Source organism: Carassius carassius, chromosome 4 (genome assembly GCF_963082965.1).
Source record: "Carassius carassius chromosome 4, fCarCar2.1, whole genome shotgun sequence".
Classification (NCBI taxonomy): Eukaryota; Metazoa; Chordata; class Actinopteri; order Cypriniformes; family Cyprinidae; genus Carassius; species Carassius carassius.
Genome location: NC_081758.1, coordinates 40,669,397 through 40,691,071, shown reverse-complemented (window position 1 = coordinate 40,691,071; position 21,675 = coordinate 40,669,397). Strand labels below are relative to the sequence as shown.

Genomic DNA, 21,675 nt, shown 5'->3' with positions numbered 1-21,675 from the left:
GCCGCTTTTCAGCGCGAGCTGTGGAGAAGCCCATTTCCACCTCCATTGCGTTGGAGAAGCAAGCCCGTGTAAAATGCAGTTTGCACACTTCAGCTCTAGAAGGGAACTCGCGGTCTTCCAGGCCAAGTGCATGCAACCACTGGCGCCTAATTTTAAAGTCTGCTGGAAAACTATGCAGTCCAGCAGTGCTGTCGCAACCAGCAACACACCTCCGTACCATCCTGACCACTGTACTAAATACAGATAAATCTACGCTAACTTGAAGATCTAAATAACTCTATAATTGATATGCTAAATAGATGCTATAATAGTCTATCCTGATCGTTTTCAATACTCGCAATTCCAACTCCTGACTCACTACAGTGATTTTGATGGAACAAGATGGTTTTATACTACAAAGGGCATGGTAACTCGTACCAAGGAGCGTGGTGAGCTGGAAACTGCTTACGTCACTTGTCACCGCAACATCCAATAAGAAAAATCAACTGCAGTAGCCACCGTTCAACCTGAAGAGGGCAGCACTCAGACGTTTTTACACCATATATTATAGAATTAAAACACTTTATACTCAAATGTCAAAAAAGTTACTCAAATCAATGAACAGCACTAATAAAGCCCCATTCTTATAGATCATTAACTAAAAAAAGTTGGTCTAGGGTTTAGTTACTCTTTAAGTAGAAAAAAATGTTTTTTATCTCCTTTATTATTAAATTGATTTGGCCCTTAACATGTTGTCTTTTCTCGTACTTTTTCTTGTATTTATTAATTCATTTTTGTATTTCTGTTTATTATATTTATTTTGAAAAAAAAAAGATATTTTATTCCTCTATAAATATGTCCTTAAATATTATAAATAAGTTCTTATTTAATTTTTTTCTTGTTTGCTCTGTGCAGAATATAGTTGGATATTGTTTCTTTAGTGAACAAATCTCCATTCCTTCATTTTTTTTTTTCAGCAGGCTACATTTCTATTAGTCATTCGTCATTTAAATTAATCAGAAATAAAAGGAATCTCATCCGCAGACAGCATAACTGACATGCACATGTTGTAAATCTCTTATAACCTAGTTAGATAAACAAGTCCTGCTGTCAGGTTAATTACTGGGCTACTCTGTAAATGCTTACTATACCCAGAATTGGCTGTGCGTTTTCCTTGACTCAATCTAAGAGATGCATTTGGCAGGGCGATCAGAGGTGTTCTGGATGAGTCTAAACAGGCCAAAACATCTGAGGAATTCCCAGCACACCTTTCTGCCCATCAGATAGAGAGACGGAGGGATGGGGAGGGTGAGAGAGAAAGAGCTCATGGGAGAACGGCTGGATGCAGGAATGTTAAGTAGAGACTTGCACATTTATTCTCCCGTTCTTCTCTCATTGGAAGTACAGTAACTCTCATGTCACATGTTTGTATGGGTGATGCCTGCACGTATCATCTCTGATTAGGCTTTGAATCCCAGGCATGTCATGACCAAGACTGTGTAGCATGATACTTTTATTTTTTTGCATGGATCAGGTGGTTGCAGGTGGTTTTGATTGAGATAGTTTGGGCCTTTGCTTTTGTTTTCTCTCAGATACACATCTACATGGCAGCTGGAACAATAACTACTTCACATGCTCTTATATCTGTAATTTTATTTAATTTCTTATTTTTTATTGTATGGTTTATTCTTTTATTTATTTTTATATTTCTTATATAATTTATTTAATTTTATATTTATTTTTTTATATTTTATAAAAAATTTTAATCCAGTTTTAATCTTATTTTTATTTCATTTATCTTTTTTATTTTATATTTAATTTATTTTATAATTTTTTTACTATTTATTTTATTTTATTTTTTTTATTTCATCTTTTGTTTTCTTTTTTAATAAGTCAGATAAGTACAATTTGAACCATGCTAATGCACTTCCATTAATACCAGTTTAATGGAATACCAAGTTTTCTAGTCTTTTCAAGAGAATGTTGTGGTCAGTAGTGTCGAACGCAGCATACGATTCAATAGCTACTAACTAAACTAGACTAAAACTGTGTCTCTGTGTGTGTTCACTTCCTCTATACGACCACATATGTTTTGACTACACATCTGTGTCATCAGCTGTGTTGATTCATCTTTGGGTTATGGTTAATTTCAAGTTCATTTGACCACAAGTTACACAAATGTACTGTAGCCTGCAGCAGATTCGCCTCATGAGAAGGCTATCATTTTAGATTAAATGTGACTAATACTCTCAGGTTATTAATGAGATGGTCCGCTAGAATAAATAGCAGTTTGATAATGATACTGGACTGCTGCTCTCTTTCTGTCTGTCTGTTTGACTCCGAGCTGGTAATTGGTCCCACATGGCGTCTCTCTGACAGAATCATAATTAAAAAAAGCACACAGCCTTAAATATAGAGGAGCCAGAGGACACGATCTCCTCCGAGGAACAGCACTTTCTCATGTCTTTCACTCTCTTTAAGTATCATTTAGGTAATTAACAGGCCAAAGCTGAATGTTTGCTCTTTTCAAATATCACATATAGTTTATTGTGATATTAATATCTAACAATATTTTTTTTTTATTCTTAAGGGCATTATAATTAATATAAATGATTGCTGGATATACACACACGCGCACACACACACATATGGAAACATATAGGCAGCAATATAACTTTTGAAATGTAATATGCAAAATGGCAATGTATTTCTGTATTTAAATTTACAATTTCCCACACATGTGCAACGGTTAGATTCAAAATGAAAATTCTATTATACAGACATGGGGACTTGTGACTTGGTGACTTGGACTCGAGTCGACTCGAGTCGCTATTTTTATGACTTGTGACTTGACTTGACAAAAAATAAAATACTTGAGACTTGACTCGGACTTGGAAGTTAAAGACTCGGGACTTGACTTGACTTGAGACAGGATGACTTGAATGACTTGAGTGTTAATCACATTATGTTTTCAGTTTGAATATAAAATATATAAATTATTTTTAAAAAATAAAATTGATTACTCAGCTGGAGCGCAGGCTGAGAATCGCGTTGTCATGTCATGACATCATCAGTCATGCCCTCTCTACCTTACGCAGACCACGCCCACTTAGATCAGATATCACATCACATCAACATCTCAGCTTGAGGGGTACTGAGGGTCATCGCTTTTGTCGTCAATAATTCGCGCCTAAAAACGCGTGGAAATCGCTAGTTGCGCCGCTTTCTCCTTGTTTCCAAAGCGCTCGGACAGTTGCGCCCCTGAGGCGTCGAGCGCGTCGCGACCGCGTTGCTTCCATTATGAGCGCGCATACCGGTGGCGCATACATGGTGGGATAGGCCATATCGTGCTCGGCTTGCAGACAAGACTCTCGAATCTTATATTTTGCAAGTGCAATACCTTGTAATAGAGGTTATGACTTACGGATGTACTCTGAGAGAGAGAGAGAGAGAGTGTGTGTGTGTGTGTGTGTGAGAGAGAGAGAGAGAGTGAGAGAGAAACACACTCGTGCTTCACCTGATGAAGGAAACCCAAACTGAGTCTGACTCCAATCACAACCCCAACATTCAGAAACTAATTGACAAAAATCTGAAGTATAATTAAGATGAAAAATGAAAAAATGAATTTGAGCTCCAAACCAAACTTCAGTGTTATTCGGCCCTAAACAGAACCACAAAACTGGCAAATTACTTATCACTAAAGCCATTAAAAGAAAGACAAATCCTTTCAAAATATCGACTCAGTGATCATGATTTGGAAATAGAGATTGGTAGACATAAAAGATCCTGGCTACCGAGAGAAGAGAGACAAACACTGTGAGCTGAATCAAACAGAGGATGAGAAACACTTCCTTCTTGTCTGTCCCAAATACAGCACTACAAGAGAAACATTCTTCTCACAGTTTGAAGCTTTGAATCGTTCATTCTTGTCTCTAAATGACTCTGAGAAACTACTCTATATACTTGGAGAGAATGAGACGGCAGTCACAATAGCTGCTAAATATTTATACACCATACGAAAGGGATAATTTATTATATTCAACTGTTTTATTTGATATTCTTAATTGTATATAATTACTATTATTAATATTAGAAATATTATCTGCTGCTGCTATTTTTATTGAGTGGTATTTTATTGTAATCATATTTTATTCTGTATCTAAATGCTAAATTTGGCAATACTGTAACTCAAATGTCATGCCAATAAAGCAACTTGAACTTGAGAGAGAGAGAGAGAGAGAGAGAGAGAGAGAGAGAGAGAGAGAGAGAGAGAGAGAGGAGAAATGTAAGAAAGTTTAATGTTGTATGTAAACTGTGTTTGAGGGGAGGTCGTGGCCTAATGGTTAGAGAGTCGGACTTGCAATCGAAGGGTTGTGAGTTCGAGTCTTGGGCCGGCAGGAATTGTGGGTGGGGGGAGTGCATGTAAAGTTCTCTCTCCACCTTCAATACCACGACTGAGGTGCCCTTGAGCAAGGCATCAAACCCCCAACTGCTCCCCGGGCGCCGCAGCATAAATGGCTGCCCACTGCTCTGGGTGTGTGTTCATAGTGTGTGTGTGTGTTCACTGCTCTGTGTGTGTGCACTTCGGATGGGTTAAATGCAGAGCACGAATTCTGAGTATGGGTCACCATACTTGGCGGAATGTCATGTCACGTCGTTTGAGAGAGAGAGAGAGAGAGAGAGAGAGAGAGAGAGAGAGAGAGTGAAAAATAAATAATTTTATGAAGTTACAATTTTGTTTGATTCCATGATGTATTTTACTGAACATGAGTATTTACAATGCAAATCCTAATTATTTTAATTTACTGTTACTTATATCTTGTCTTTAACTTTATTAAGATCAGATTCTGCAGGTAAAATTACAATAATAAGGTGACTTGACTTGGACTTGACTTGACTTGACTTGACATAACTTGTGACTTGACTTGACTTGACTTGCCCAAGAAAAAAATACTTGGGACTTACTTGAGACTTGAAGGTTAAGACTTGAGACTTACTTGAGACTTGCACATGTGTGACTTGGTCCCATCTCTGCTATTATATAATTTACATTTGACAGTTCAGTTCTAATTTGTCAATTAAATACTTATTTTAACACTTTATAAGTTGCAAAATGTAAATGTATTACCCTAATTAATTATTTTTTACATGTCCAAGTGCAAGTTTGTGTGCATTGGGAATTTGACATGTGCCGGTATTTGGTAATGCGATATATCACGGTAATGAATATGCACAATATTGTTATCCTGGGCAATTCTAAATACCGTGAATAATTATAAATTACAAATTATTCAGAATTTGTGATGCATTTTAAAAATACTTTTCCCATCAACTGTTCAAATTCACAACATCGCTGTATGCATATCGTGCTGAATGAAAACATATTCACTCTCTGACAGCAGATGGCGCTAAACTGCAGAAAATGCAGCCCTTACCCTGGAAACCCCATAAATAAAGCAGCTGCGCTACTTTCTAAAACATATTTAAATAGATTTAAATAGCCATTCAGATTTGTGTATTCCCTATGGTATTCATCACAGAGCCAAATACTCAAATATTTAGACTTAATAGACTATTCATTTGCATATTCATGCTAGGGCTGCACGATGTGTCGTTTAAGCATCGATATCGCGATGTACGAATCCACGATAGTCACATCGCAGGATGTGCGATGTAGGCTGTCGTAGTTGATCCGTTATTCATTAACTGTACGGGCCAGCTACTCCCCTGCCCTTGACGATTCGTGGATTAATTGCACAGCTTAACCATCATAGAGTGTAAGTTTATAATTGACAGGACTGAAAACCACATGCAAGTTTAACAGGGCAGAGAAAGAGGGAGCGCGAGAGAGACAGAGAGAGAGAAAGAGCGCGCGCGAGAGAGACAGAGAGAGACAGAGAGAGACAGAGAGAGAGAGAGAGAGAGAGAGAGAGAGAGCGCGAGAGAGAGAGAGAGAGAGCGCGCGAGAGAGAGAGAGAGAGCGCGAGAGAGAGCGCGAGAGAGAGAGAGAGAGCGCGCGCGAGAGATACAGACAGACAGACAGAGAGAGAGAGAGAGAGAGAGCGCGCGCGCGAGAGAGAGAGCGCGAGAGAGAGAGCGCGAGAGAGAGAGAGAGAGAGAGAGAGAGAGAGAGAGAGAGAGAGAGCGCGCGCGAGAGATACAGACAGAGAGAGAGAGAGCGTGAGAGAGAGAGAGAGAGAGAGCGCGTGAGAGAGAGAGAGAGAGAGAGAGCGAGAGAGAGCGAGAGCGCGCGCGAGATACAGACAGACAGACAGAGAGAGAGAGAGAGAGAGAGAGAGCGCGCGTGCGAGAGAGACGGAGAGAGAGAGCGCGCGAGAGAGACAGGGAGAGAGAGCCCGCGAGAGAGACAGGGAGAGAGAGCGCGAGAGAGAGACAGGGAGAGAGAGCGCGAGAGAGAGACAGGGAGAGAGAGCGCGCGCGCGCGAGAGAGAGACAGGGAGAGAGAGAGAGAGAGAGAGAGAGACAGGGAGAGAGAGAGAGCGCGCGCGCGCGAGAGAGAGACAGGGAGAGAGAGCGCGAGAGAGAGACAGGGAGAGAGAGCGCGCGCGCGCGAGAGAGAGACAGGGAGAGAGAGAGAGAGAGAGAGATACAGACAGAGAGAGAGAGACCGAGATACAGACAGAGAGAGAGAGCGCGTGCGAGAGAGAGAGAGAGAGAGAGAGAGCGCGCGCGAGAGATACAGACAGAGAGAGAGAGAGAGAGAGAGAGAGAGCGCGCGCGTGCGAGAGAGACAGAGAGAGAGAGCGCGCGTGCGAGAGAGACAGAGAGAGAGAGCGCGCGTGTGAGAGAGACAGAGAGAGAGAGCGCGCGCGCGAGAGACAGACAGAGAGAGAGAGAGAGAGAGAGAGCGCGTGCGAGCGAGAGAGACAGAGAGAGAGAGCGCACGAGAGAGACAGGGAGAGAGTACATTAGAAGTACCATCAATTTTTATAGAAATGTATATGGATTTATTTTGCACGTAATTTTTTTTTTCTTATTTATATATATGTGTTTTTGTTTTGTTTGTTTCTATTCTGCTATGTACAATGCTTTGGCAATATGTACCTTTGTATGTCATGCCAATAAAGCAATATGAATTGAATTGAGAGAGAGAGAGAGACCCATTTTCAAACAACACGAGCGCTGTCTTGCTCTCTCTCCCTCGCGCATATTAATCAATTGACACGATGGTGTCGATGTTTAAATCATTTAAAATGAGAATGTAAGTGTGCTCACCCCATTTTTGTTTGTAAGAAAAAATATTGCAATATATATCGCAGAAAAATAAAATATCGCAATGTCATTTTTTCCCAATATCGTGCAGCCCTAATCATGCCCTTGATATTGTTTGAAAGTGTTTTGATTCTTTATTGTTCATTCACACATTACATTAGGGCTTCACTAGTTAACATCAGTTAATTCATTAGTCAACATAAACTGCCAATGAAAAATTCTCCTGAACATTCATCAATCTTAGGCATTCCAATATTTAATGACACGTTGTTAAAATCGAAAGTTGCAGCGGTGTTATTTAATGAGCTAACATGAACTAAGACTTGTATTTTTTAACAAAGATTAATGACTTCTGTAGCAAATGTAGCTATTTCTCATTGTAAATGTTAATGCATTAACTAAGGTTTACTAATGAGGTCTTATTGTAAAGTGATACCTATTGGTATTTATAGTTCTTTTCCACTTTAATCTGTGTAAAACATTTAACTTTATATATTTTTTCTGTATTGTTTTATTGTATTTAAATATTCAGTTTTTTTAATAAGAAAAAAAGATATTAAACTTGTTATACTGTTTTATGGCCGTGTATTATACTATGTTATTAAACAAAATTTTAATATCATGATAATACCATATACCGTGATAAAAGCATTAGCAATTAATCACAACATAAAAATTTGATACCGGCATAGCCAGGGTAACACTCATTTTACATACAGTGTGAAAATGACATGAATATGACAGTGGGCAAATGAATAAAGCGCAGCATAATTTGAAATCACGAGTTTAAAGTTTAAAGCTTTCAATCCACGCGGACCGACCGTCACACAGAGAACACGATCATGCTGGATAAAACTCAAGATCTCACAGCTGGATTCAACTAAGTTTGCAAAGTTTCTGAAATTAAATGTTCATTAGTCATTCAAAGATTTGTTTAAATCATATAAATGCGTATTACCGTAATGCTGATGGCAAACAAGAAAGTATTATAATGTTTGCCTTTCTATTACTAATAATATATAAGCAATCGTTAGAATACTTTATGTATACATTAATTCAATTGTTAAACCCTTCTATCAGATTATTAGACCAACTTCTAGCCATATTAGACAGAACTGTTAACAATGACAGTAAACAAGAGGGGGAATGGGAGCCCTGTGTGCTCTGGTGCTGCCGAAGTCCGGAGCACTGTCAAAATAAACGTTGTGCCTCAAACACATTGGCCAAGCAGAAAAACTTTGCAATATATCTGTCGACCACTAAAAAGGACACTTGGGATCGCATTTTCATCAGAATACAGTGTTATAATTGTAGCAAAATGCAGTGTGAATTTCAAAATGCATTGTAAGCCGAAGGTATTGCAAAAAGCTTTGACGTTTACACTTAAGATGTTTAAATTGCATGCAATGAATGTAAGCCCCCACCCTGTCAATCATTACATCAAGGCAGGGCTTTTGTTGCGTTGTCTGGGGTATTTTGAGAATTGGTAGCAAATGCACGATAATGTAATACATTCATTGTGAATAGAAGCATCAGTTTTTTTTTATAAGCAGTTTCAACATTCTGCTTCATGTCTGGTATTTGGTGTTTTTTGTGGGATTTATCCCTGTCAGTCATTTCATTGCCTCACTATGTTTGCTCTTTTGTAATGGAAAAACAGATTGTGTCATTTCTTACAATACTCTTCCTCATTCTTGCAGGGTTGACATCTGTGTCACATGTTGAGAACAGAACACTCGAGAATTCTGAGTTATTAATGCTTTACTCCCTTAGATCTCTCAGGTTTTACAGCGTGGGATGTATTTCATCGGCTCTTCGTGGCAGGTTTAGTATTGGAGGCTCTTATTTTAGCGCAGGGGTCTTGGGTCTCCCTCCTTGGCTCGACCACCCTGGTGCTTTCAAACCTGAATGTCAGGACTTCAGAGTTGAGAACCCTATATTTCACTGTCATAAATGACCAACATCACTCTTTTGGTTTGATCTGTCTGTGTAGATTGAGTTTCCTGCAATTAAGACTGCAGTGAGTTGTCAGTCATTTTTAAGACCGGTTTCTCAGCTCAACTGGTTTATCTCTTCGGGTGCAGAAGGTGTTATCTGAACTTCCACTTTTTGGCAATAAGGGAACAAACATGTATATATATATGAGAGTGGAAATGAATGGATTATGAAATGGGTAATAATAAGGAGCCCTTAAGGCAAAGAGATAGCAGGTCTTGGTCCCTAGACTCATATTTCCGGCTGTGTTTATTCCTGCTAGACTCTAGAATCTACAGCATATACATGTGCTGGATTGTGAAATGGCGTGTTAGAAAATAGTTCGGACTTGTATTATTTAAAATTTATTGTATTAATTAAATTATTAAAATTAAATTGTATTATTCCTTCTTTTCCAACCACTGTCTGAATGTTTTATAGACGTTCGTGCTAGAGGAGGTTGGGTCAGGGTGAAGTTATGCTGCAGTTATGTCTGCATCGGTGTATTTTAGTGTAACTTTCCAAAATAATGGTTACTCAAAGCAAACTGTTCTCCCTGGGACGTGGTCATTTTTTAGGAATGAGTAAAAATCGCTTTGTGTATTTATTTGTAATGATGATGAAATGTTCAATGTAATTTATTTCATATTCTTTCAGTCACATTAAATGGCTGATATCAGCAAAATCTTATGTCACAAAATTTTGTTTAATTGTAACAGTGTACAACACCATAAAGTTATTTTTGGTGTTTTATTTTGTCTTTATTATAAAAAAAAAATGATGAACAGTATTAGAAAGATACAATAAGAAAGACATAACTAAACAAGTTTAGTACTTAACAAGTAATTTAATTTTTCTTAGGGACAGTCTATTTGTTTGTTTATTTAACAGAAGCAATTATGAAATACAGAAATAGTTTCTTTATCGCTGTGACGTTAATGCATTTTGAGTAGTACTGTACTGGATGTGTGGATTAGAGCTGAAACAACGAATCGATTTAATCGATTAAAATCGATTATTAAAATAGTTGTCAACTAATTTAGTCATCGATTCGTTGCTAAATAACTTTTATTTGCCGTAAGCGGCTCATTTCGTGCATATTTCAAATCTGCGGTGACCAAAGTGTGGCAGTAATGAGCCACCGGAGGTTTTACTCAGCCAGTACAACAGGAGAAGTAGCGAATAGCCAATAGCTGGCCTTGTTTTATGTCACGTGCTTCCCGAACAGCGTCTCTGCAGCCTTTGAAAAAGAAGAGTAACCTGTAAACTCTGCACTACTGCATTGTTTAAGGGAACGTTCACATATCGCGTCTTTTGCGCGCTCAAGTTCGTTATTTCCAACACCGCAACGCATCGAGTTAAAAACATTTAAACTTTTCAGAATGCAGCAAGCGCACCGCGGGTCATGTGACAAGAACTAACCAATCAGCTTCATCCTTTCCCGTAACAACGTTAAAAGCTCAGTCAAGATGAAGGAACAGCTGCTCATAGCTGTATATGGATTTCCATTTTGAAATAAATTTAGTAGCAGAGCTACTGCAAGCGATTTTTTGAGCTGCAAATCCATTTATCCTTTGCTGAAATTTCCGCGTCTTCAAGGAGAGAGCACGTCACGGTTGCTTATCAAAGGCAGACGCCTCAGGGGCGCTTCTGCCCGAGCGCTTTGGAAAGGAGGAGAAAGCGGTGCGCCTAGCGTTTTCCACGCGTTTTTAGGCACGATTTGTGAACGGCCCCTAAGACTTTCATTTGTGCAGATTCTCCAGTACAATGTTGTTTGCAAATGTTTAGTCGTAAAAGCTGATAACATTGCTTTTTAACAGTTAACATTTAAAGCTTTACAAACATGTTCTGTGATCAGTTTGTCGTTTACCAGTTCATAATTCAGTCGTGCAGCCTAATTATGACTGAATGAGAGAGGTAAATGTAGATATTTGAAATGCACTTTTTTTTCCTAAGTATTATTCAATGCTCTTTTTCACACAGCAGGTTTTTTGTGTGTGTCCTATTTTTTTTTCTGGACAACCTTCTGATGGATTTTACTTTAAATTGTGAGTTCCATTCAGGTTTCATGCCATTGGCACTTTTTTTGAAGGATTGTTTACAATTTCACAGCAAAAGCTATAAAGCTTTTTCCCAGTAAATAATAAAATACAATGCACTGCAATTTTATTCTGTTTTATCCTTATTCTTCGTGAAAATATTTTCTGAAAGATTCCTTAATAAGCTTTGTTCGGGATGTTAAACTACTTTAGGAGCTCTAAGGACTGCCATGGTGAAAACATTATTTGAAATCTCCTTGTGAAATTTGCTAGAGTATGGGTCAGTGTTCTGATTGCAGAAGAGTTCGACAAAGGATTACTAACACAATAAAACAACTCCAGGTATATTTTTGATGAGGATATGACAGTGCAAAATGGTTAAAATCTCTTAAATCTATGCTGAATGATAAAGACCATTTATTAATAATTTACTTGGGGAAAAAATGGAAAAAAACTAAAATATAAGTACATAAACCGATTAATCGATTAATCGTAAAAATAATCGACAGATTAATCGATTATCAAAATAATCGTTAGTTGCAGCCCTAGTGTGGATATATTTGCATACCGTAATATAGATAGACAATTTATACCATGGCCAGGATATGAATCATCCTACCGTACATCCCTACTTCATAATTATTTTGCCAAAGCAAAAAATCATCAAATTGATTGGTTAAAAAGCTCCCTTAGCAAAAGCATAAAACTAACTAAATTATTTTGTTTAAACGTTAACAGCTTTCAGGTATTAAACATTCAGTATGATTTTATTTTTTTATGAGTAAATTTCAAGGATATTTAGATTTTCTATTTCATGACCCTTTTATGAAAAGCACTTTTGTAGGGATGTAACGATTAACTGCGAGCTGGTTGAAAATCAGTTAAAATATGTGGCGATTCAAATCTGTTGAGATAGGGCTGGACGATTATGGCCTAAAGTCAAAACCTCTATTAATTGAACATTTTACCTCGATTACGATTAATGAACGCTTATTTTGTTTCTGTTTTGGTTTTTTTGCCCTCATAGTTCACTTACCATGTTTGTACTGTAAACAGGGCCGTAGTTGGGGTTTGCGGCGCCTGGTTCAGGTTGTACCAATGGGCCCTGTTTGAAAGTGTTTAATTTGTATGTTCGTTCTGTTTATTTGTTCATCAACATGCCCCCCACGTCCCAGAATGCAACGCGGCGCCCAAGCCCTATAAGGCGCGGTCACTTTAAGAGACAATGAATGCATCCAATATAATACACATACGATTTTTTTCTCAACTGTTTACTTTAACTTAAGACATAACTGACAGTTTTTTCGAACATACTATCCAAGACGAGTATTTTCGCATATTTTTTATGTATTTGTCGGTACAAGAGCAAAAACAGACAAATTCGGTGTTCAAACGTTTTGAGACGCCTTTCTCTGCGTACACCAGAACAACGCGGTGCTGAAGTGGGCTCTTACACATCCTTTTCTGTTTGTTTAAACTGTGATTTGTTTTTGTTTGTTGAGGTGCAGGAGGAACTTAAAGGAGAACTTTGCAGAAGAGAGCTCGGTTCAGTGTTGCTGTCCGTGATACGCGGCTCTCTCTCTGCGTGCGCACCGAACACAGCGCGCCAGTAACCAGCTACTCAGTTCAGCTTTTCCGCGTCTTGTCTTTGAATGCTTTAAAGTCTTTTGAATGGTTACATTTGCAAGTGGCAAGGCTTAATAACACGTGAAAATGATACGCTTTCGTGTCGACACGCAGCAGCGTTCTGTCAACTTTCCTGAGCGTCTTTTTAGACTGACCTCAGCCAGACGGTTGAGATCAACTATTAAAGGTGGAATATTTTTTCTATTGAAAGAACGATCATAGCTCACTATCAGCAGTTATTTTATCTATGTTCGTAACATTTCTTACAAATTATTGCTCGGTGTAAGAGATAAATAAAGATTAAAGGTAAACAGTACCAGTATGAATGATTGCGTGTGTGAATTAGTCATACCGTCTCTGTATTATTGTGAAGCTGGGGGTTGTAAATAGCCTAGTTCCTTCAAAAGTAGAAAAATATGCTATAATAAGTTTTGAGATTCTAAGATACTTTAGTGATAAATCACAGGACAGCGCTGACATCTGCGTTCCTCTGTGCGCGCGATCTTCACAGCTATGAGTTTTCGTCCCACAATGCAGCTGCGCGAACATGGTAGCTTGATATAATAATACACATCCGATCGTCTAATCGCTTGAACGTCCAAACCATAAAACAAATACAACTGACAAAGTTTAGTGAAGATGCAAGGCTCACCGCTCGCACGCCATCACTATGTGTTGAAAGTTAATTTATAAGCTTTGAAGTTTTGCTGATATAAGACATTTACATTTAGAGACCATACTCACGTACTGTGTTCCATTTTTTTCCCATAAATTTTCTTTATTGGTCTTGAAACCCTGATTAGTGTTTCATGACGACCGATCCTTATTAACCTGATTTTTACAGAAAATCATAACTGATTTTGGGCGGACTGTCCTTCTTTTGAAGCTGAGCAGAGATCATCTGATGCGTTTTCAGTGATGATGTTTAAATCAGCCACATCCTGTATCGTCTTTCGAAGGAATAACGGTCCTTTGCTCGCTCTTGCAGGATTTCCAGAATAACTTTCTTCCTAGATAACGTCTGGGAATGTTTAGCCCCGTAGTGTTTTTTGGAGACCTTAAAACGTGGTCATATATGGGTTTGCATAGTGTCTATAGCTTGTAAACCAAACCCCCTGAGAGAAAGCGTTATCTAGCGAACTGACAGCTGTATACATAATTGAGCCTAGAGGAATGGTTTGAATGCTTTGGAATGGGAACGACCCTTCCTTTCCTCATCCCACTCCAGACTTTTCCGGATCCTGTGCTTGATTCCTTCGGGGGCGTTTTTTTTGTTCCATGATGGACGGAGAAACTTCATCACTTTTAGCAGTTGAGGAGATTGAGAAGGTTTTATGGGAATTCGACATGAAGGATTTCTTACCAGAATTGGGACGGGCCCAAGAGCCGATGTCTGAGACCGATATATCCGCTTTTCCAGAGAAGACGTCACCTTATTCAAGAAATTTGGCACCTGTGTCAGCTTCGGTATCAAGTGCCATAGAAGAAATGTTAAAAAAAAGAGCTGATTTCTGATTTAGCGGCTGAATCCGCCTTAGTTTCGGCTTTAGAAATCAATTCAGATTCAGTCGCTCCATCCGTAGAAGTGTCCTCATTAACATCCGCTCCTGACCCACATTCAGCCCCAGATTCAGCTCCGTTTGAGGCGTCAGACACACACACTGCTTTGGGAACTGAAAAAGCACATGCTGGAGAGTCATTGACAGGTTCTGTTGCTCAGTTGGCCGGCACGTCTGATTCAGACGGGACGTACATGATCCCAGACCCGGATTGGGTGACTGGGGGAGGTAGGATTGGCTCTTTTTGTCCTGTCACTGTGCAGTTAAGTTAATGTATGTATTTATTTCCCAAAATCACACACATACGTTTGCAGATATGTGTGGGGTTTCATGTGGACAGTATCATTTTTGAGTTTTGGACTTTATTTTATTAAGTTTTTATTTAAGCCTTCAGATATTTCATGTCAATTCAATTTCAGCAGTTTAGATTTTTGGTGTATTAGTGCATCATATACAGTGGATAGGGAAAAAAAAGAAGAAATGCAGTTATGCTTCCATTTTTGATTTTGATTTTGATTCATATTTTCCATTATTCATATACTGCAGCAACTTGTATCCTAATTTCGCAGCAGACAGTCAATGTGTCCAAATAAATAAAAAATGTTATATATATATGTGTATGTGTGAACTGTGTTTTTGTGGCTTTTATTATTTATAATATTATTTATTTATATTTATAATTTATATATTTTATATATTTTAATTAGCTTATGTTTATCAGAAGATAATACTCATCGTCATAAAAACCTGGAAAAATAAGGGCATTTAAAAAATTGTAATTTGCAACCATGCAAATCTTAAAAACATCTATGTCAAAAAACATCTCAACATATCTATGTTTCAGTGACTAGAAATATTTTTTTTAGAGGAGTCTCTAAGTGGTATTTAAAAATCCTTATCCAATAAACATGATTTGATAATTTTTTATGTATGATATATATATATTTAAAAATTAAAAAAAATAACTTTTTAGCACTAAAAATAGAACCAATGCCATTCTTTATACTTACTTCCAATTGTGTTTAAAGTTTTTCTACAAGTTATATAATTATGAAAAACAGTAAACAAGTTTCACCCAAATTTAATTTGTCTTTTAATTTATTAAATTTGAACACATTTTATTTTTGGTAAATAAAGGGGATTTGCTATTAAAATTAAAACATGGAAGACATATTGTGATTTATTTATTTTAAAAATAAAGTTTTATAAACTTTTTCAACAGTAGTAGCAGTATCACATACATTTTACTAAATAATAGTAATATTTCAGTCAAACTGATTTGCTGAAATCAAAACAGGGACGGTAAGAGATCAGCGCCAGCCAATGAAATTGCCATTTGCGCATTAGCTCCGCCCACTACCGGAGAAACCGGTATGTCTTCTGCTTGTTTGAAAATGAATATGAATAATTCTAAATGAACTCCATTATTTTGACAGGAGAAGACAACAAAGAATAGTTTACATATAGCGTGTCGATTCAGCGTGGTAAGACTGTCGCTCTCTCTCTTTGCATGTGTGAGAAACAGCGCTATCAGTAAAGCGACGGTGACTCGTGCGCCTTTACAAAGAGTTTACAGAGCATCAAATACAGGTGCGCTGTGCGTCCATTGAGATGAACTGAAAAGTTCAGATCGCTTGATGGAGAGAGAACTCTGAAGCTCAGATGCTGAAATTAATGCAAGCGTCATGCGCTTCAGTCTATGTAGTAAACAAACCCGCACGTCTCTGCCATTCATTAATTCACACAGAGACGCGCAGAACACGGATTCATATTTCAAACAACTTTTGCGGCTTAACATTTACAGATACTGGTCCATATGGAGATTTGATTAATTTATGCTAACTTTGACAAATTCCATGACTGTCCATATTAAAATGTAAGTTTCATTTTCATGACTGGATTTTGAGATTCCGTCCTCGTTTTCTGCTTCGCGGAAATCATAGCGATGAACCGGGTTTGAACCGGACCTCGGTACTACCGGTACTTAAAGAAACCTGGTACCGTCACATTTACATATTTTTAGTACCGACTTGGTACCAAAGTACCGGGTCTTTTGACAACACTAATATATATATATATATATATAAGACATACAGCCTTTTTTTGTCAAAGGATTTATGATGCTTAATTCTTAAAGGGATAGTTCACCCTAAAATGAAAGTTCTGTCATCATTTATTCACTTTCAAGTTGTAACAAACCTTTACCAAACAGCTGATGGTCCCCTTTGACTTCCGTAGTATTTTTTTTCTATGTGAATGTGAGTCAGTGGCCACCATCAACTGTTTGGTTACACGCTTTCTTCAAAATATCATTTTTTTTATGTTCAACAGAAGAAAGAAGCTGTTTTAGAACAACTTGAGGGTGAGTAAATAGTAACAGAATTTTTATTTTTAGATGACCTATCCCTTAAATTGAGATTGATTGCTAATATCAATGTAATGGATGTAAACAGAGAAACAGCAGAGACTGGAGAGAGAGAGAAAGAGAAAGAGAGAGAAATATGGGTTAATGTTTCCTTTGCCACTCCCTCATCAGGCCGAGTGCTGAACAAACAGTTAAGATATGAGCAGATTCAAGTCTCAAAGTCTTACGGTCCTTGCTGTTGTAAATAATATTCACATTTATTTGGCAAATGGTAGTACTGTAGTATCACTGACCGAGTTATTTTGCAAGTTAATCTGTTGGTCTAATGGTAGCAGCGTCTCTCTCTCTCTCTCTCGCTTGACCAGATTGGTGACCTGTACAGAGCTGCAGGCAGGTTATATACCGCAGCATTTTTACTATGTGCTCTGTGGAGGGGAAGTTAAAGTTAGCACCTGTTGAGAAACAGCCTCCTGCCCGCCCGCCCTTCCCTCGGACGACTCCACAGTCCCTGCTACTGAACGCAGAAGAGTCTCCGATACTTGTCCTGTCTCAAAGTGCTCCGTTTTCCCTTTCTTCTCCTCTTCTGTCTAGATCGTTCTGTCACTCTTGGATATTCCATCCTTTTCCTATCTGTTTTTTTCCACTTTTTGTCGTAGCTCCTCCTGTCTGAGATAAAGTGCAAAGGTAAAGACTCAGAGCTCGGCAGGGTGTTTCTGTCTGTCCCAACACACTGTAAGTAACCAGCTTCAATCCGTTCCTGCTCTTTGTATTCACTTGGTTGTTCCTTTGGGATTGTGGCTTCATGTGTTTGTGGCTGTAATGGGGATTTTGGGGATCGGCTGTTGTTGACGGTTGATATTGTGTGATTTAACAAAGTGTTGTGTGTCTGTGGACTGACCAACGTTTACCTGCTTACAGAGGTTGATTGTTGAGTTTGATGTTTTTACTCGTCTTGTTTGAGTTTGGACTATAACATGTATGGTTCTAGATAAACCGAACACCTAACATCTAAATTAATATCATGTGTCTACACTAGGCGTGAACGGCATGTGGAAGAACATCAAAACTTACAATCAAATCATCACTGACAATCGATGCCTTATTTGACACAACTCTTTATATTATTTATGTACTGCACAGAAACTCTAGCTACTTTGTTCTTCACATTTGTCTGATTTTTTTTTTAATTATATCTGAATTAATTGTTCTTTTTTTTGTGCATTATATATTTATACACTGATTTGGTCTGAATTATGTAATATATTTATAAATTAATATACATACTCTGAATTTTTTTTTATTATTTATTCATGAATTCATTCACTCCCTCTGAAATTGATAAAATATTTTATCTTTATGAATATTGTTATATTTATGAATTGATTTAATCTGGAATTTAATGAGATAAATATTGATGAATTCATTTACTGTGCATTATTATATATTTATTATTATTAATTTGCTCTGACATTTTTGCATTATATATTTATGAATTTATTTGCTTCTGCGTTATATATTTTTGAATTAATATGCTCTGAATATTAAATGTAATATGAATAATTTACTCTAGATTTTGATACATTTCAGAATATATTTTCTCTAAATTATATACATTATATGAATTCACTTGCTAAGAATTTTATGAGTTAAATGCTTGTAAAAAAAAAAAAATTCTGAGTTGAATTTTATGCATTTTATATTTATAAATTAATTTGCTATGAATTGTGTTAGTTATGTAATTATGAATTAATATGCTCTAAACTTTATATGTTTTCTATTTGAATATCCTAGGAGCATGATATTTCTGGCTCTCTGACTTTTATTCTAAACTTTTTCACACATTATCAATAAAATATGACCTCAATCACTTCCTGTATAGAGGTGGTGTGACACACTTGTTAGCAAAGATGATGATGCAACTGTGCTCTAAAGATGCCTTATCTTAGAAGTTGCTAAGTGAAGGACTTTTAAACCAGAGATGTATTGACAGTCACTTAAGAGCATGTTTTACAAGTTTACCTGATTGTGTTAAGTGCTTTCTGTTCTATTCCTGAGCTTATGGCTTTTTAATGGTGATTTTATGTGTGCATTATGAGGTCTGTCCATTTATGCACATGCATTTTGCGCCTTACTTCCTGCTGAATCTATGCCTGTAGGCATGCTGTTTCAGAGCAGTCTTTACACAAGAGGTTGGCGCTCTCGCCACACCCCGTATGAGAGAAGCCTGTAGTGATTTCACAATCCTGATCATGTGATTCAGAATTATCCCTCCGATCCAGCTGCGAGAGCCATGTTTTGAACAGCCTTTATAGAGTCAAGTTGACACAGGGTTATTCAGGAGCAACCTTTTTGATTTCTCATAGATTTATGGTGTTCTTGCACAAAACCACCCCAGGGAACCTGAATCTAAAGCAAACATCTGAATACTTGAGGTTATGGATTTAAACAGCCCTATAGGCTTCAGAATTTTTTTGTTGTTGGTTTAAGTTCTCTTGTGAAATCTGTATCATCCAACATACAGAAGTTTGGTGAATAGTAAAAAAAAAAAAAAAAAAAAATGTAATGTCAGTTTTTATCTAAAGCTACATTTAGATCGATTTTTAATCGCTCTTTAATACCATTTCTAGTTGTTACTCGCCATGAAAACAGCCAAGGAATCCGGTATGGCATTAAAAAAACATCCAGCTCTGAGAATCAACCCAATATTTTGATTCCCTTGTTTTTTTAGATGCTCTTCTTGCGGATTTGGAGTCCACAACCTCCCACATTTCCAAACAAGCTGTTTTTCTGCCAGAAGAGACGCCATATTCTTACCCCACAAGAAAAGACTCGCATCAGGACGTGTCCTCCCCACCTCCACTAACCTCTCCTCCTGCTCAAACACTGAATGGATCTTGGGTAGAAAAGCCAGAATCAAAGCACTCATCAACCCAGGTAAAATGCACCATTACTTCCTGAAGCGTTTCTTTATTCCCTAGAGCTTTCTGCTGGTCTTTATATGAGGCTGCTGGTTATCCTTTAACCTTATGACAAATAGCAGAAGCCGTCCTGTTCCACATTCAGCCTGTTGTGCCCTCGAGCAAAGCACTTCATCTTCGGTCGCTCCAGAGACTTGTGCCATTTAACCAGGTTCAACATTTCAAGGTTTCTTGAATGCCATATTATACATATTTGTAGCATTTAAGTTCACTTAAAATGTTAATTAAGCATTCTTGGACTAAAAACGGTCATAATTTAGTTTTTTGCAATGGTTCTCCACTCTCTCAGTGACTCTTGAGAAGTAATCCGACTGTTTTTGCAGCTGTATCTTTAAGATGATTCGATTAGGTGATCTGAGGAAGGCTGTGAGAAGCTGAAACATGATGGCTAACAATTTTATAATGAAATAGCCCGGTTTATAAAAGGTTTTTAAATTTTAACCACGTGACTGCCTTGAGTATTATATTTTTGCATTGATTTGAATTATGTCTGTTATAATTAACAGATCAGTTTGGGTTAAGTTTCTCGATATTAAATCTGCAGTGTTATGCAAATATAGGTGTTTATATGTATGTGTTATTAAATGTTTGGCGCTAGACATCAGATCTTTTTGATAGCTTTCATACAGGTGATATTTATTCATTTAAATGCATGTTTTGGGCTCTGTGGGATCACATATAGAGGCCAAATCAAAATAAAGGAATTATTAAAAGCATAGTTCAGTCCCACATGATTTCACTTTTTTAAGAATTCTCATGCAACACTTATTGTACAAAGCTAAAAAAATAAATAAAAGAAAAACATTAACATTTGGAGAGACTGCATTAAGCAGTCTCTTGTTGTACCGTTAAACACATTTCTTTCTCTTTTCTTTTTTTGGTAATATTTCCCCATTTATGCTTTAGTGCCTTAAAGTAAATCAACTTTGTTTTCTTTCCTCAAGTCTTTCAGCTCAGCTCCGAAAAGCGCCAGTCCTCGTGTGTCACAATCTGAAGCAGAGCACGTCTATAGTTTCCCCAATAAGCAGAAGACTACTGACTCCTCCGCCGCCGTCATGAGCTCATCATTGGGCAGTAACCTGTCAGAGCTGGACCGTCTGCTGCTGGAGCTCAACGCCGTACAGCACAGCACACCCTCCTTCCCTACTGAAGGTGAGCGCTTTAAACCTCAGCGTTAATGGGTTGTTTAACATCAATTCAACATTTTCACACTATGTCAAACATATCCAATAGATGTTTTTCCATGTTGTGTTGCACAGAGGCCTACCTACCCAAACCAGCCAGCAACACCCAGCGCTATGTCCCAGAAAACGGCGTCTCATCAGTAGTGAAAGCACCTCCTCCCAAGATAGAGAAACCCAAACGCAGTGCACCCGGACGAGGGATAGAGGACGTCAGACCCAGTGTGGAGAGCCTGCTAAATGAGTTGGAAAGCTCTGTTCCGGCCCCTGCGTAAGCACACTGCTGAAAACATTCATTTCTATATTTTTTTAAGTATGTTTGTATGTATGTATGTATCTGTATATATATACATATATCTATATCTACATCTATATCTATCTATATAGATATATAGATATAGATATATATAAATATATTTGTGTGCATTACCAGTCAGAAGTGTCTTTTTTTTAATGTTTTTAAAAATAAGTCTTTTTGCTCTCCATGGCTGCATTTATCAAAAATAAAAACCGTCATTTCGTGAAAAAATTATTACAATTTAAAGGAACAGTTGTCTGTTTTCTACTAAAATGTAATTTATTCCTGTTATCAAAGCTGAATTTCCAAATAAATGCAGCCTTGTTGAACACGTCTTACAAAAACATTAAACATCTTAATTATTCCAAACTTTTGACTGGTAGCGTTTTACCACTTTTTAGTAAATAAATTAAAAAGGTAAAATATTTTATTGATATTTCTTC

The 21,675-nt window shown here is 37.5% G+C and overlaps 1 protein-coding gene across 3 annotated transcripts in view; it reads left to right on the top strand.

The window, feature by feature from the left end:
* Nucleotides 1–21,675, top strand: part of LOC132140042 (paxillin-like) — a 41,125-nt gene that overhangs the window by 7,866 nt on the left and 11,584 nt on the right. Inside the window, exons 1-4 of one of the 3 annotated variants that reach the window (XM_059548814.1) lie at nt 14,160–14,638; nt 19,504–19,709; nt 20,698–20,905; nt 21,013–21,205. In XM_059548814.1, the coding sequence (XP_059404797.1) occupies nt 14,605–14,638; nt 19,504–19,709; nt 20,698–20,905; nt 21,013–21,205 (641 nt within the window). In that variant the 5' untranslated portion in view covers nt 14,160–14,604. Of the gene's footprint in view, nt 1–14,159; nt 14,639–17,315; nt 17,508–19,503; nt 19,710–20,697; nt 20,906–21,012; nt 21,206–21,675 lie in introns of those variants that run through there. The other 2 variants (XM_059548817.1, XM_059548815.1) reach the window with 2 other exon arrangements.